The sequence below is a fragment of the Platalea leucorodia genome, assembly GCF_965183815.1.
Source record: "Platalea leucorodia genome assembly, chromosome: 1".
NCBI classification, from domain to species: domain Eukaryota; kingdom Metazoa; phylum Chordata; class Aves; order Pelecaniformes; family Threskiornithidae; genus Platalea; species Platalea leucorodia.
The window spans coordinates 161,148,129-161,165,614 of record NC_138823.1 but is presented as its reverse complement, the minus strand read 5'-3'; the positions used below and the strand labels follow the sequence as shown (position 1 = coordinate 161,165,614).

The window sequence follows — 17,486 nt, the reverse complement described above, 5'->3', positions numbered from 1 at the left end:
GATGTCTCTCTCATGCGTGATTTGTTCCATGTTATTAAAAAAACACTCAAGGACACCTGCATTAGTGGCGCTACTTCATACTGATGCCTGCAATATTTATGTTCAATCTGCAGCTCTGGGACAGAACTTACACTAATGGAAGTCAATAACAAAATCCTTAGGGAGTTCAAAACTATTTTTTGCTAATGGTTTGATTTTGCAAGCTGCTGAGTACACCAATCTCAGAAGGAGTTTTTAGGCTACTGCTTAAAAGCAAACTGATGCCAACAGACTAATATGAGTACTCCTGAGTTTTAAATTAAAATAAGTTTGTATGATTTTTTTTGAGGATGGGTGAAAACCCCAAATGAAAACCCATAAAATAATTTATATTGGCAGGAAAAATATTACTCAGACTCTTTTGACTGGAATAATCAAAACCACTTTATAACTCTAATTTCATTAAAGAGTCTGAACTCTATAAAGTTCTCGTTCAAAAAGAAGCATGTGACCCACATCCATGAAAAATTTAAAAGACATGCTTAAATAAAATGCTATTTAAAAGGGAAACTGCTACAAAACCAAGATTACAGTCAATTGTCTAACACTAACCAAACAATGCTACAGCTCAGCAAATATACCTACAACTTGTCCCATAGGGGTATTTTCCCCTTTTATTCATGTGCTATCTATTAAAGAGCAAGTTTCTGAAGGCAAGGAAAACACCTTTTTATTTCTATAATGCTGAAAGCATAATAAGGACCCGTCCTTGTCTAAAACTAGCCAATATTATCTACAAAAGACTGATTAGTCTTTTTTCATAAATGTAACCATCACACAAAGGCAAAATTAGACCGTTAAGCACCAACATAAAAAAAACCCAACAGACTGATCCACACTAACTATGGAAAAGACTGAATATAAAATATTTAAATAAGAAGGAGCTACAAGTGAGGTGGTAGTAAGGTAGGAAAATGAGGGTTGCATTCAAATACCTATAAAAATGAGGAGATAGGTGGTACTGCTACACTTCCTTGTACAAGTCTCTATGGCCTTACTGTTGGCATGCTTGTTAAGAGATGGGTAAGGCTTCCTGCCTTTTTTTAATATATATAGAGCTCCAGTCTTCTTATCTGCTGCAAACATTAATGGGATAACAATTTAAATAAATTTGTAAATATTTTCATAGATTTTTGAAAGGACATTTTGTTATTTCCTCATTCCACGTTTAACATTGGGGGGCATTGTATTGTAATTTTCTTTCTTTTGTAGACCTTGAAGGACTATGCTACTGCTGCTGAGTACAGAAAGACAGGAAAAAGGGACAGCCCAAGTATCCGTCTTCTCATGTTCTACAACAAAGCACCAAAATGGGTCAGTCCCACCAGCAAACTGAAGCACTAGCTGAGGAAGAAGGTACAATCTTGATTTAAGAGAGCGCGATTTTCCTTTAGTGGGCTTTCTTCGCTCTTCAGAGATCAGGTTCTCTCTGTTTTTAACACATAAGCCCCCAAAATAACTTGGTATAGATAGATTATAAAGTCTTGAAACGAAATGCCCAGCAACAGAGTGCCACCTCAACGTGAACTAGTATGTCACTGCCTTAATGCTTAGAATAACATTTAAGAAAGACACCCTGGGGGGGGGGGAAAAAAAAAGGGAGGAAAAAAAAGAATATAGAGAATTTCTTTGGGTGTATTATGAAAAAAGTGTTTTCTACTCAAGTCATGCAAAAAGGAAGAAAAGGTCTTTGTGAAACACACTTCACCAGTTTGGAACACACACTAAACAATTTCACTTCAGAGCTTTCAGTAAATTATTTCAGTGAATGTTACTGAATAAAGGAAACCTGCACTGGAAATTCCTTCAGGAACATAGGCCCTTTCATGTTTCTCAGCTAGGCTTTTCGGCTTTCATTTCTGGGCTATTGCTGCTTCTCTCTCAGTCTCTCTCTGTGCCCCCAGTCCATTCTGTCTGCTTCCTACACCTCACAGACTGCCCGTAGCATCCGCAATGCCTATCGTCTATTCAGCATCAAAACCCTCTCAGAAACGTCTTTGTAGCAACAATCTCTCTCCCAATTCTAGTACCCACATATTTGACATCTAGAGTTCAAGAAAGGTGCATTTTTCAAAGCATTCATCTTGAAAAAAAACCCCACAGACTGGAAACTCTAAGGCTGACTCTGCTTTCTGACTTCAGTGCCAAGGGAGCGCTCAGGGGGCGAGCTCCCACAGAACAGCCTCCCGGCACCGCAGCGGGAAACCAGCAGCACCACTGCAGTGGGAGAGAAAAAGGAATAGGTGAGGCTGAAAAATCAAATACTTCCCTTTAGATGAAGCCATATGAACCGTCTTAAGGAAAGGAGGTTTGAGCTGCCTAAGTAACCCGAGTCTTTTCCCTCCTCGTTTGCTACTGTGTTCCACAAATGTCATTACAGGAAAGACCTTTTATGTAGATCTGCCAGAAATGACATTGTGCTTCTGTTCAGGTCTCCAAAATTGCAGGGGGAACCAGGCAATGAAGTCACAGAAATTGTTTTCATGCACTGGAAAAAATTGATGGTTTATGAAAAGGCCTCTCTTACTGTGAATAAACTTTATTGCATAAACCTAAAATGCATATAATAGAATACAGGCGCTAGTCATTGTCCCTTTCCAACAGCGGGCAGGGGTTAAGCTCTAGCACTTATTTCTTACAGACCAAAGAAGGAAAAAGACACACTTCCACTCTAATCAGTGAGTTATAACATGCATTGACAATACTACTTGCTAGGTAGACAAATTCACAATATTTTTTTTCATATATTTGGAAACAAAAAGGTAGGGATACAAACACAGCTGTTATTTCACAGAAGGCTCAGGACAAAGCAAATCAAAAGAAAAATCTCAGAAAAAAATATTAGTTTACAAATGTGCATCTTTTCTTCTGCTTCATCTGAGAAGACAAATGCTTCTCCAAACTGTGGTCCATAAATTAATGCCTGCCTTCCCCTTGTAAATAGAATCAACATATTGAAGATGGTATAAAAATTAACTATAGCTAAACTGGTCTCACATTATCACGTGCTCCTTTTTCTAATCAACAGGGCAGAATTATGATCACAACAGGTTATGAAGCAAGGAACAACCATAAAGACTGAAAAGTCACGTTAAAGTATGTGCGCCTGTTACAAATCAAACTCCCAAGCAAGCACCCAGAAAAAGCTCTAAATCAAATGCTTTGCCAACATTTGGTACATTGATACTCTACTGTATATTAGCACATAAACAGGACAGTGTGTTTTATGTCTCTCAAGAAAGGAACATTTTAGGTTTCTTGAGATGCTAATTAAAAAAAAAAGTGCTAAATTGGGGATGTGTCATATAGCCTTAAAGTAAGTATTTCTTCACATTTATAAAATATCTTTCCACCCAGAAAAATCCCAGAGACCTTAACAGGCTGAAGCATAGTACTAGCTTTACCGAAATGTTAACAATAAATACGTTAAATAATAGGAAAATAAGTGAAAAATTACGTAGTTCTTTAAAATTAAATTTTGGATAGGTACAAAGTCAAATAGCCTGATAATTATCAGATTATCTTAGAAACAAGTTTTTACTAAATAGTTTCAGTTTAATACTGCATCATTTTATCCCCTTATTTTTTTCCACTGCCTGGCTGACTTGTAAAGTTACTTCATGATAATAGCATATCTCACATCAGATAGTACAAATCTGAAACATTAATCCATCTAACAACTGGTGGGGAAGGAAAAAACAGATCAGCTATTCATTCAACAAACCTCAATTAGACTATCACCATCAACACTTACAAACTCTCCTTCAGGAACATATAGAGATTTACTTGAGTATCAAAGTACTCAAGAGTGAGCAACTATTACATCAAAACACTAGGAAAATAAATGAAGTTTTCTTTCTCAATAAAAGGAATATTCAAAACTAAAATCTATGTCAGACCCCTTCTTTCATCAAAAGTGTTTAGACTTTACACTAGCTGCATTTCTTTTACATGCAACTGCCTCTGACTTTATGATCACACTATTCAGACCGACCACTCTATTTCATAGCAATCCTTTCAAACTTTTAAATACACCACTGAAGAGCCACATCCGAGTCTGGAGTTTAAGTAGATCCCAAGGTATCCATACTATACATACCAAAATAATTACAAAAATCTATTAGAAGCAGAGAAGCGTAGAGTTCTTGATTCACATTTACTCAGTTTTAAGTATTATTTCATTTTCTTAAATACTAGCAGGGATATAGAAAAATGTAATTTATTTTGTACTAGAAAATGTGGTCTATGAGACCACTGGGGAAACAGAAAACTGCCTTTTGAAAGCTGCGTCCTAAACTCCGTAGTTTTAAAGGTGTTGCATTTCGATAGGGAACAAAATTCTTTATCTCTAAGAACTGTAATTTAGGTTTTTTTCTGTTCTGTGTTTCACTGCAGAAGAAAAAATAAAATGCACAAAATCCCACTGGATAATTGGCAAAAAAAAAAAAAAATCATTAAAATTTGGCAAAAGTGACTATAGGGTTAAAAGCAACTGCTAGGCAAAAAGCTAGGGGTTTTTGTTTGGCCTTTTTTTTTTTTTTTTTTGCATAAAGTATATGAAATTACACTTTATTTGCTTCAGCTCCCAGAGTCAGATTACAGGTGAGAAGAAAAGAGGGAAGGGGGACTTTTTCAATAATCCTAGTAATTTCATATGTCAGCCCTCTTCTTATCTGCTCATTCTCACTTCTTCCCTATGCCCGGTTCCTCTGCTCTGATGTATGCTTTTCAAAGCAGCTGCCACAGGACAATGACTTCAAATGAACAACAGTATGTCATGGAAAAGCTTATTTTGGTTCAAATGAAATAATACTTTAATCATTGTTCATGTGACGATATTAATGAGAATTAAGTTGTAAATCTTACTGCACAGGCAAATATCTGTTCTCAAACTGCTGGACCTGCAAAAAACCAAACATACCTACAGGTCCCATGGCAGCTCTTGAACCTGAACAGATTTACCAGAGCTGTACTGACATCATTTATGGTGTACAAAGGTGTTCCAGAAGAATTACAGGTAGTAAACCAAAACCAACTATGATAATTTTAAGATACCGCAGCTGCTTTGCAGAACTTGGAAAATAGTTATAAAATAATTGACATAGTGTTTCTGATGTCATCAACAAGCTCTAAGAACAGTCTGATTCACATTCGCCAAGACACAAATGATCTGGCTTTAGGTGACCAAAATCCAAACCGTTCTGGAACAGAGTAATTTATGCAAGATAATTTACAGTGTTAAAATGTTACCAAAGCTGTACCCTTAGTCACTATGTCTTTCCTTGAAGTACAAAGCCTGTCATCATTGGCAGGGAAATGGCTACAAATCTCTAGAGAAACTCCAAAATAACAGGAGGGAAATTCATGGAAAACTGAAATACCTCACGGCTCCCACTGCTGAACTGTTACAGTATTTCTAAAACATGCTAGAAACTGAACGAACCTACTAAACTGACCAAAAGCATATGGAAGTGTCTTCTTGATGAGATGCATGTCATTATTCCTCTAGTCTTTCTCTAGCACTTTCTGTGCTGGAGTTCTCTAGGAGACAGCAACCCAGTAAAAAAGTAGAGATGTTATTTTGGAAAAATACTTCCCGCAGTACTTCCTTCCTCAGCTGCAAGACAAAAGCAACTACAGGAAAAAAAACCCAACTCAGTAAGATAAAATCAGAAGCCACTCCAATAGAGCAGCCACTTAGTCACTCCCAAGCTGCAGTGAAGGGAGATGAAGAGAAGCCAAGTGCCTTGTGCGTGCAAAAGTACCATAAAAATCTCAAGAGTTGGGAGAGGAACTTCTGAATACCAGAGCTGCTCCTTTAGTATCACGTTACAAAGCTTCTCCTTGAAAAATGGGCAAATACAGAGGACTCTGCCCAGAAATGGTATAAATTATGATAGATGACATTCTTCATGCATTTTTCCCTGGCTTTAAGAATTACTAGCTCTTCCAATAATGAAAAAGGAAGAAGGGAGTTTTTAGAGCATCAAGGAACAGCAAATCCCACACTCTGTCTCGAAAAAGAGACATTGCTACGTGCTCTGTTCAGCTAGGTTGAGACATACATGAAGTCAACGCTGTCCTTATCTTCAGGATTCTGTCATCTAAACCATTTTGCACACACAGTTTTTATGTCGACAAAAAGTAAAACTAGCTGAAAAATTGCTATGGATAAATGGGCACAATCCCCCCCAGCGTATGACGTTAATAGCGTATTAAGATGTTGATGCTTATCTTTACGTACAAGGAACAACAAAAGGAACTATCAGTTTAGCCAAATTAGTTTTCAACTTAAAGCAGCGCACATAAACATACACACATACCACTAAAAACACGGACAAGTCTCAACAAGATGAGAAGTGTACTGAGGCTAAGGGGTGAAGATACATTCAAAATACGGACAAACACTTTAAAAAAAGTATAAACATTTTAAATGTTTCCCAACTTTCCCCTCAATTTATTTCTTTATTGTCTAGCTTGGTAAGCATCGTGCTACAAATCGAGTCTTGAGCAAAGAATTAAAACCAGGAGATGGAAAGGGCTTTAAGAAACAGGTGGAGTGAGATATTTAATATGCAAGCCTCATAACATTGCCCCAGCTTGGAAGCATCTACAAACAGAGCAATCTCCTGCCTCCGGTGACAGAATTCAAGGGGAGTTGCCTTAAAAAAAAATTTCAAGATTGTGTTACCATGTGAAAAGGACTTACAGGAGAGAGGAGTGTCAAAACAGCAGATCGTCTTGAGTCTGGAACAAGGGAAGATACTACTGATTAGCTTGCCTCCATGCAAAGCAACAACTCCTACAGTTCTCCGCAATGATCACGTGCCAAACACTGCCTGCAGAAACTCAGAAGGAGCTGAAAACAGCTGCCTTGTACCAAGAGAAGATACTGCCCTGATTAACTAAAAAAAAAAAAATAAAAAATAGATGGGTGGGAGAAGAAGACAACAGTTTTTCAGCTGTCTGGCTGCAAGACTCTTGGTCCTAAAGAAACACTTGACTATTACTGGAAAAACGAAAGCTGTGAAGTAGATAAATATGCAAAGAGCTATACAGAATTTCAAAGCAAACAGAAATCCACATTTTATAAAATGGAAACAGACTAATACAGTATTTTGGAATGACTGCTTTAGACACTTCATTACTATCATGTTTCCCCTATTCAGTCTATTAAGTAGATAGGAACCTCCTTCTTGGTTTCCACCAACACTGTTTTCTTTGACTTCAGTGTCCTTGACAAATTCTCCCAGACTTGTAAACTGCTTCTGCATCTTATCAGAAGAGAAAGCTGGCTGGGAAAGTTACCATCACATTCCTTTCTTGCACACAGTTTGTTCAAAAGTGGTTCAAACATGTTATCTGACGATTCTTCCTTAAATTCACTTCTTGAATTGAGCTGCTTACATATTGGGGGGAAAAAAGCAGCCCACCTTATTTGGGACTTTGTAACATACAGAAGAGCTATGGCTAGGCAATGTGAGGCAGACAAGTAGTAAACTTTTTTATTTCCTCAGCTGACTGTAGAGAAGCAGCCACCTACTCAATATATGTAAAATAAATAAGGAAATTATAAAGCGGTATTTAAAAATACCTGAAAATATTTCAGAAACCACTCTTGTTAAAAGCTGAGCAGATGCGAGCCCTAAAGGCCTCCATTTTAAATGGTAATGCCAGTAAGTTCACACTTCCAAATATCAAAAAGCAGCATAGTTAAGAAAGGATAAGACTGAAGCCAGAAATACAAGAAAAAGCAGAAAACTCTGCTTGCCCACATCTATTATTTTCAGCAAAAAGTCTGATTTCTGTTCGGTTTCCTTTGCTTAGCTTACCTTACGAAGTCTCCATTCCATACTGTCTTTGCGTCTTACCACAAATATCTGGAGAAACACCTCATGATAGAAGTCCACCTTCACACAGCTGACTGTGATAGCTTCTTTACTATGGTAATTTTTATGTACTCAGTAGAGCATTTATGAATTATAAGAAAATTTAGTGAAGTTTTGGATCAAGCAAATCACTGGAAGTTTTCCCTCCCCCTGTCTATATTCTGAAGAGTTCTTTTCTTTCAAAACTTGAAACAAAATTACTCCAAAATCCCCTGAAAACCTATTAAAGTAGCAGGGGAAGGAACTGCCACATCTGGGTGTTCAGGATCCTTAACCTACATACTATACAAGCTCCAGAGATAAGTATGTGCATTCTTAAGAGTCAACTCGAGAAAAGCTCTGACACTATGCTTGTCACCTGGATCACCAGTTCTTCCTTATGACTTTTTAAACTTAGAAAGTGGTTCTGAGAACATCTCTCACTTGCTGAGATAAGCGAGGTAGGCAAGACAAGCAATCAGACAAATGAGTCACCTGCACCACCAGTAAGGGCTCCAGCACATCTACAACCAGAAAGTTAACTGTATAGTCCAGCTTTTATTTGTCAGTTGTTATAAAACAACATGATGCATAAGATTTCAAACACCTCACATATACAGATGTATGTATGTGCACTCATTAATATTAAAGAGAGGCGAACCCAAGACTTTGGAAAAAAGTCAAAGAACTGACCAATGTCTAGACACAAATACGTGTAACAAACGGGCCAGATGTCTTCGCCAGACCTTCAAAACGAGTCAAAAGAAAGAACTGAAGAAGAAAGACACGCTAAGCAGGGTATTTTGTGAAACATGCACAGATACTGAGATCTCTACAGTATTCTATTTTAAACCTTCAGCAAACATGGGCCAAGAAGAAAACCAAAATGAATTAACATACATACTTTGGAATGGGTCAATGAAATGTGTCCACACAAGCTTTATTAATGCAATCACAAGTTCAGTGAAGCCAAATGGACATCTCAACTGGTAAACAGAGTAATGAGAAACACTGTCATATCCAGTTAAAATAGATTTGCAAACAATAGGCAGCCTAACTAATGAGAAACATGAATGTAACTTACAAAGTAAAGAGACCCTCAAGATAAGAACAGCCCCAAAACACTCTCCACAAATTAAAAGACCTAAACCAACGGACTACATCATCGAGAAAAAGTTTGTTACATGTCAAAAATTAATCTGTACATGAACATACGGAAAAAAAAACATACTTTCCCAGCCAAGGAAAGATGTCAGTGCTGCAGACCACACCATAAACCCATGTCATGTCAGAGGGATTTCCAAGAAGACAGAAATCCCCAACCAAGCAAACAACAACAACAACAAAACCCAAAGCAAATTTGGTGGCAAGTAGAGGAAATAGCATACAGCTTGGTTTTATTTAAACTATTTTTCTGTATGCCCTGAGCACATACTTGCATCTGCATTGCCAACAGTGTTCAGAACACTTAAATAGAAACTTTACTTTTAAAATGCAGTAACATCACATTAACAATAAGCCCAAAATTTCAGCAAAAGCAAAGCACGAGCAGCTGTAAATGCAAAAAACATATATTAACTGCTACACCTTTCATTCAGAACTTTTCAAAATATCTCACGCAAAGAAAACGTCTTCCTCTGAGATAATTTTCCACTACTGCGTAGGATAACCAGCACGTTATAGTTTTTTGTGCCTTCTTTACCTTAGTGACAAGTTAAAAAGCTGTGAAAAATTATTACCAAGCACTACAGCCTGGACACAAGCAAACACAGGATTAGTTGGGCTCCCAACCAGTTACACAGAAACTCTTGGAGCACCCCCGACATTGCCACTCCATGGTCAGGAACAGAGAACTACAGCAGAGTTTGCTCCTTATTTCTTGGGGAAAGAAAGAAAAAAAAGCAAAAACCTCCCTGGTGTGACTGTGGGATAAAGATGTCCCATTTTGTCTAGCTACTCCTCTAGAATCAGACGATACCAGTTGCGCTCTTACTTTGCTCTCCCTGGGGATATCACGAGAAAGATAAAAGAGAATAACCAAGACAACGTCTTTCTTTCCTGGCTGACTGCTCTATTACAGCAAAGAAAGTTTCTCAATGGCTTCAGGAAAGACTGAATAGAAAATACGCAGAATGGCACTCGATTCAAATTTCTCTCCTCTCTCTGCATCAAAACATGTGCAACAGGGGGATCTAAAAATTATTTGCAGAATTTGAAAAGATTAGCAGAGAACCTACAGAGCAGCACGTGAAAAGACAGGGCTGAAATGGAAACTATCGCACCAGGGAGATGTGGGATTCTTCAAGAATTCTTATTTAAATATTTGCATTATAAACATCTACACAAAACTTAAAATATACTAACGATGTGAAGGTGAGGCACCATCACTCTGAGGCACAGGGGAGGAGCAAGGTGCCATATCAAAAGAAACAGAACTGAAATAATGGAAACAGAATGAAACTCAACAGAGCAAAATACAAGCTTGAACACTGCAGCAATGATTTCTGTTAGAAACCAAAATATCATAATGAAAATGACTACAGATGGGAATGAGCTGATCACAAAATGACTACAAGCCACTATCATCAGCCAAAAACAAGGAGACAAAAACTTTTCAGCAGGGAGATTTTAAAAAAAAAAAAAAAAAAAAAAAGTAACCAATTTTGGATGTTCTTTCAATTCTTTTTATAAATTTTTTATACACGCGCGCGCGCACACATACACACAAATGCTTTAACATCTTCAAGCTCATTTAGAACTCAATACTGTCAGGTTCATTCATTCTGAATAGTCTTTTATTTTGAAAGCAGATACACAGAAATCAATTAAATTATTCCAAGCAAAGCATTTATCAATACGAGTATATGTAAAAGTAGAAGGCGCAAGGAAAGCTGTATTATATGGCTTATATTGAAAGACTGATTTAAAGCAGCTTTTTGCAATTGAGAGCATTTACTGCTATCTTCCACATCATTTTTTAATTTTAATATAATGCATGAAAAACTTTTAAGAATCAAGTAAAAATAAGCCTAAGCATGATAATGGGAAAAATCGCAAAAATTACACAATTTGTTGACAGCATGGCTGATTAATATAGAAAAAAACCCTAATATTGTTAAAATAATCTACCAGACATGATTAAATACAACCAAAAAATATAGCTACACGTGGTAAAACCATTGTGAAATAGGTCTCTTCTTCATTTCAAAATGCTATCAGAATATGACACCAGAAGGAGTCCCTCCTTTTCAAAGCCACCTACTTTTCCAAATTCATTACCATTTCAAATTAAAAGACTAAATATTTATATATGTATTTCTACCAATATTTAAAGTAACAACATAGGCTTTGTGGTAAACACTAGTTTTCCTATACTAACCTGCTTTTTGAAACTGGTATGAAAGTAACTGAGAATTTTTCTACTATATTTGAGTCATATAATTTCAGAATCTAAACTGGCAAAGTAAGTATTTCCTCTACCTAGCAGGGCATTTGCTAACTGGAACTCAAGTTTTGCCTGTATTTTGTTTTGGTCAGTCAGGTACTTTCTACATTCTGGCTACCTCAGAACTAATTAATGATACATTCCATGCAACTCCATGAGCCTTTTTTAATAAATTGCAACAGTAGATTTATCATGAAGACCTGTCCTAAGAAACCTTAATATAAATGTGAGCTCAGAGACCCGTATGTGGGTATTTTTGGTCACAGCTTGTATTGCATTAGTCGACTATCTTTTTTTCCAACTCCATCCCCTATTTTCTTACTGGCTTGAGCATTCAAGTCTTTTTACTCACTTCTGTGCTCCCTGAGACAACAGCTTTGTCCACGTTCACCGATAGCTGCTCTTCAGTCTGGCAGACTCCCAATGACCACTCCGCACAGCGGTGATGAGCCCAGCAATGACCTAATGCATTATGAAAGAAAAAGAGCTTTGGCTATACAACTCTGTCAAGCATTTCTGTAAGTACGGAACTTAGGCCTAGTAGTAAATACTTGCCAGATAAAATGAACAGTCTCTCTTCCACTCGCTTTTCTTGTTGCAACATTTAATGCCCTTATTATCAAACGCTAAATACATTGCAGTTACTATCAGACACTAAATATATTGCAGTTACTATCAGACACTAAATATACTGCAATTTTTTGATACATAACACATCTTCCTCTTCATTTCAGCACATTCTGTATATCTGTTCCTAATTTTCAGAAGCTTGATCGTATAATCGTAACAGTAGGGTGTATATGCAACATTTGGGTGCGAGACACACGCAAAATAACAATCGGTCTTGTGTTTCATTGCAGATAACATTTGTCTATATATGTACTCTTGACTTATGATTCCCAAGGACTGGATACAGATCTGTATGTTAATGCAGAACACGCTCACATGATGCTATAGAACTCTACACAAAACTTTTAAAAGCTCAAAATACAGCATGAACAGAAACACCATATAAATGACTGAGAAAACTGTGTCAATACAACAAACATATTATAGAGATATAATTAGTACATAGCAATTCAGAATTCGCAGAATTCAACAGGTATCTCCTCTTAAGAGAAGTTTCTACTTTAATTCTGGGAAAAACAACGTAAATGATGCATACTTCCAAAGGAATTCTGTAACAGCTTTATATTAGATTCAAAATGATACTTCACATTAGCTGTTGAAATTAGGTACTTGATCAACTTAATCATTCAGCAATAAAAAAAACTCCCCCAAAAATCTCTGTAAGGGCTTGGGAAGAGTCATCTACAAATAATAACAATTTTAAAAAATCTAGATTGATAAACCCCCCTGCCCATCCACACACTCTATCGTATAACTATTTAAAACAAAGCATTAAATTTTTGGGGTTTTTTTTAAGTAGACTTTGAAATGAGTTTCCACACTCATGAAATAATGACATTTATATTGCACAAATATATTTCCATTTTTGAGGCAAAATATGTGAGCGGACTATTGGCATCAAAGCATTTGGACATAGATGACTTTCTGAAAATGTAATTCATAACAGAGTAAAAAGAAAAGTTCCATTAAAGTGAAAGAATAGATGACAAACCAGACAGTTTTCTGACAGAAAACCTGCAGATACTGGAAGCATGCAAGTGTATTATGCCTCTATTATTCTAGCAATACCGCTCTTTTAAATCTTCCATTCCATTATTTCTGACTTGGCAGACTTTAAGAATTATGTTAAGCTGTGTCTCATTTCTTTTTCCTTTTCTCCCCAAAATAGAATCATGATACTGAAGATATTACTACCTGAACAACAGTTCAGCAGTAGATTACAAATATTTCCCCATACAAAGCTGACAATGATTCTGTCCCAGTACTTGAAGAGGAGACTATACAACAACAACACGTAACATTGGCAAAAGCTACAGAAGCATCATCAAACACTTGACAAACACCAGAGCACAGAAAACCAACAGCTGAAAAACTTCACTCACTGTCACTGTCACTGTAGCTACTGTACTACTACTGGATGGGAAAAAAGGAGGATAGCAACATATCTTACCTGTTGGCTCAAATAAGGCTTGAACATCAATGTCATCTGGTAAGCCAACTAAACTGAGTTCATCCCAGAATTTGACAACCTGATCGTCAGAAGCAGTTTGGGTGCTTACACTTGCACATGATGCTATACTCGATCGAGATCTGTATCGGGGAGCAGAAAAACAAACTTAGAAGTGATCACATTCTTTGTTCAATTAGCTAGATACTTGTAAATTATCCAAAACTCAAGGAAAGTGAGTATAAGTTTTTCCAAACATGATAAAATATAAATCAACACAAACAAAATCTTTCTTCCTCATACTTTAGCCCGACACTTTTCCCAGTAACAAAGTTTTCAGTTAAAGCTGCTATTCAGCAGACAAAAAAAAGTGCTTGGTAAAATGCCCCTTTCCCCAGCCTGCTCTCTTCCAATTCTTCAGGACACACAGGCTTCTTTTTTTAAAGTCCACTTCTGTTTGATATTAAAACTTGCCCAACCCTAGGAATGGAGAATTAGGTAACAGCAAACAGTCTGTGTTACTCTGGGGAAGAAGAGATGTAGAAGGAAGAACAGAGAGTGGTGTAAGTGGCGAGCACCAGCTGCAGCTTTCATACAGCCCTCTCCCTGCGCTCCTAACAGCTGGTCCAGGGACAGCACTGACAGCATCCGCAAAGGAGGCTGCCACCGCCAGAGGTGAGGTGCCTAGATACAATACAGCAGCTATGGGGGAAGGTAGAAAAAAGACCAGGAGTGAAAACGTTGCAAATACGTGTCTCTATCCAATGCCATCGAGATGTTAAAAAAAAAAAAAAAGGGGGGGGGGGGCAGACAGGAGGAAAGGAATGTGGGGGAACTGAAAAATGCAGTGATATAAAGACTACTGTCTTGTGCTGACATGGGAAGATCTAGTTTATAACCTTATTAATTTGTTCCCCAAATTCTAATCTCAACAGAAAACCATTAATTAAACTCAGATTACTCCATTAAAAAAAAAAAGAAGTCATGATTCCTCCTCATCTATTTCCTGCAGGCAAAAAACTAATCTTGGACATCTAAGGATGTGCATTAGGCTTACTGACAAGAGAGGCCTGATCTCTGATGCTTCAACGGTTGGTAGGAAAGGCAGTGCTGCGTTTTCTGTTAAGGCTCTTTGAACTTCATTATTCTCCCCCATTAATAACTCAAATGTATGCACTTGCTGTTACTTCTGAGCTTCTCAAGTTGAGACAGCACAAAACCACCTCTCTTTCAGAATTGCTCTCCTGCTCATAACCTCTAAAAAAAGATGCTGAAAAACAACCTATCTCCAATAGGCCAAGAGATACAGTAAGCACTGGAATTTTAACCTGCAATAACTTTGCCTTCCTGAAAACCATGCATGCATTACTTCATAGAATCCAGCTTTGGGATGGAAGGGACCTTTAAAGGCCTTCCAGTCCATCCCCCCTGCCATGGGCAGGCACATCTACAACCAGATCAGGTTGCTCAGAGCCCCATCCAGCCTGGCCTTGAATGTTTCCAAGGATGGGGCATCTACCACCTCTCTGGGCAACCTGGGCCAGTGTTCCACCACCCTCATTGTAAAAAATTTCTTCCTTGTATCTAGTCTGAATCTCCCCTCTTTTAGTTTAAAACCGTTACCCCTTGTCTTATCGCTACAGGCCCTGCTAAAAAGTCTGTGCCGATCTTTCTTACAAGCCCCCTTTAAATATTGAAAGGCTGCAATGAGGTCACCCCACAGCCTTCTCTTCTCCAGGCTGAACAACCCCAGCTCTTTCAGCCTTTCCTCATTGGAGAGGTGCTCCATCCCTCTGATCATTTTTGTGCCCCTTCTCTGGCCCCGCTCCAACAGGTCCCTGTCCTTCCCGTGCTGAGGACCCCCGAGCTGGAGGCAGGGCTCCAGGGGGTCTCCCCAGAGCGGAGCAGAGGGGCAGAATCCCCTCCCTCGCCCCGCTGGCCACGCTGCGGGGGATGCAGCCCAGGACACGGTTGGCTTTCTGGGCTGCGAGAGCGCATCGCCGGCTCATGCCCAGCTTTTCATCTATCAGCACCCCCAAGTCCTTCTCCTCAGGGCTGCTCTACTTCAGCAATTACATTCAGAAATACATGAAAAAGCTTAGCTGGGGTGGGGGCGGGGAAGAGTACCATCCCTCTTGTAACATCAAGGAAAGGTGGTTCCTGAACACCGCCCGTGTCCAACGGAGCCACTTCTAACATTAAACTGCTACTCAAAACACAGGAGTTAAAATGAACATTGAGAAAAACCTAAATCCCAGCTGACAGGGCGTTTTTATTAATACGAAAGCTTTCTCACAAGACCAAACCGACCCATTTAACGAACGCCCCCATTTAATCTGCAGTTAAATATTGCTGAGTGCATTCCGCTCAGGTTGAAGAGCAGCGGCCCCTCAGCGGCCCCGGCCCTCAGCTGGCTCCGCCTGACCCAAAACCGCCCGCTTTCACTTCCTCAGCCGGGCCCCGCGGGCTGGCGGCGGCCCCGCGCCCCCAGCCGATCCCCGGCCTCCAGAGAGGCACGGCCCTGCCCGCCGGCCGCCCACGGCCCCTCATCGCCCGCCGCCCACGGCCCCGCTGGCCGCCCACAGCCCCTCATCGCCCGCCACCCACGGCTCCGCTGGCCGCCCACGGCCCCTCATCGCCCGCTGCCCACAGCCCCGCACCGCCCGCCGCCCCCGCCGGCCTCCTCCCGAGCCGCCCGGCCTCCGCGCTGCCCCCAGGGCCGCGCAGCCGGCGCTGAGCGACCCGCGGGTTGGCGGCAGCTGCTGAAGGGAAACGGCGTCAAACCGCGGGGACGAAACCCCTACACCTACAGAGAAACTCACACACGGAGAGATTTAAAAACACGCTTCTCCCATCAGTCCCATCTGCGCCATCGCCAGACACACCGTATGTTGAACAGAACCTCACCGCGGAGCTGCGTGCGTTCCTGTCCTTTTTTTCAGGATTCCTGAAAGGTGGAACCCACCTGAGAGGACTCGGGCCGCTGCCCTTTCCATGGCCAAACCCACCCTGCTGGGAAACCTGCCGAGGAACCCCACTTCTGAGGGGCAAGAAAGGCGTGTGCTGTGCCTGTAAACCCACCGTCGGCATTGCGAGAGCCAGCTTTGGAGGGCAAGGGGAAAAAGCTTCAACACCATCTAGTTACTCCAGTCTACAAGATACACAAAGTGTCTGAAGTCCATTATCTTCTACTCTTGGGCATACTTATACTTCAGCCTCACAAGCAGATCCGTGCTTTACAATAACTACTGTTTCTTTTCTATGTGCTTCCAGAGTCAAGATTCTCACTGGAGGGGAGAAACCAACCAGTCTTCAAAAAGTAGAAGAGACAGCTATTCCTATACTGCTTGCATTTTTTTTTTTTTTTTTTAAAAAAGAGCAGTATTAATGAACCACATTTTCAAAAATACAAGTTATTTGCCTATTGCAGTATAGTATCTGTAAAGATGCTTCCTGACCTTCACGCAAAACAAAAAAAATACATATTTATTGTACAACGGACTTACTTCTTCTGTCCTCTTTGTTTGCGCGGCACTGAGTTTTGCCTTGCAGTTCTCTCGCAAGCTCCATCGGTGCTGTCGCTGGCTTCACTCTTATTTAAAGGCTGGTTTTTCCATGGGATAACATACCCAGGAGTTGGACTGAATTGTTTTAAGTCTCCTTGTCCTAATGAGCTCCGTTCTCCACAGTAACAAAAGGCGCAGAGTTGTTCGCTGTGAAAGGGAAGATAATTACTTCTTTTCGGGGGGAAACAGCAGAGGATACCCTATCAAAGAGCAACTTTCATGCCAATTTAACCCTTTATAACAAAACAATAAAAGCTCCCAAGTACTGTCAGGTATCAGAATTCAGCATTCAGGAACACTATTTCCAGCTCATATAAAGTTATGCTAAAAGAACTTTTTTGTTCACAGAAGTGAATGATTAACAAAACAAAAAAAACCTCACATGTAATATTCAAGGGATTAATAGAACGTTTTTGTTTAAAAAATTCTTTATCTCTAGACACACGCTTGCTAAAAGGCGTCAGAAAACAGGGCAAAAGAAAAGCATGGGA

General features: G+C 39.5%; 1 protein-coding gene across 17 annotated transcripts in view; it reads right to left on the bottom strand.

Moving 5' to 3' along the window:
• KMT2C (lysine methyltransferase 2C) overlaps positions 1–17,486 on the bottom strand; it is a 200,306-nt gene that overhangs the window by 106,817 nt on the left and 76,003 nt on the right. For all 17 annotated transcript variants that reach the window (XM_082316239.1, XM_082316255.1, XM_082316248.1 and 14 more), the window contains 3 exons: positions 16,936–17,142; positions 13,433–13,572; positions 11,705–11,814 (listed from right to left, as the gene is read on the bottom strand). In XM_082316239.1, the coding sequence (XP_082172365.1) occupies positions 11,705–11,814; positions 13,433–13,572; positions 16,936–17,142 (457 nt within the window). The remainder of the gene's footprint in view (positions 1–11,704; positions 11,815–13,432; positions 13,573–16,935; positions 17,143–17,486) is intronic.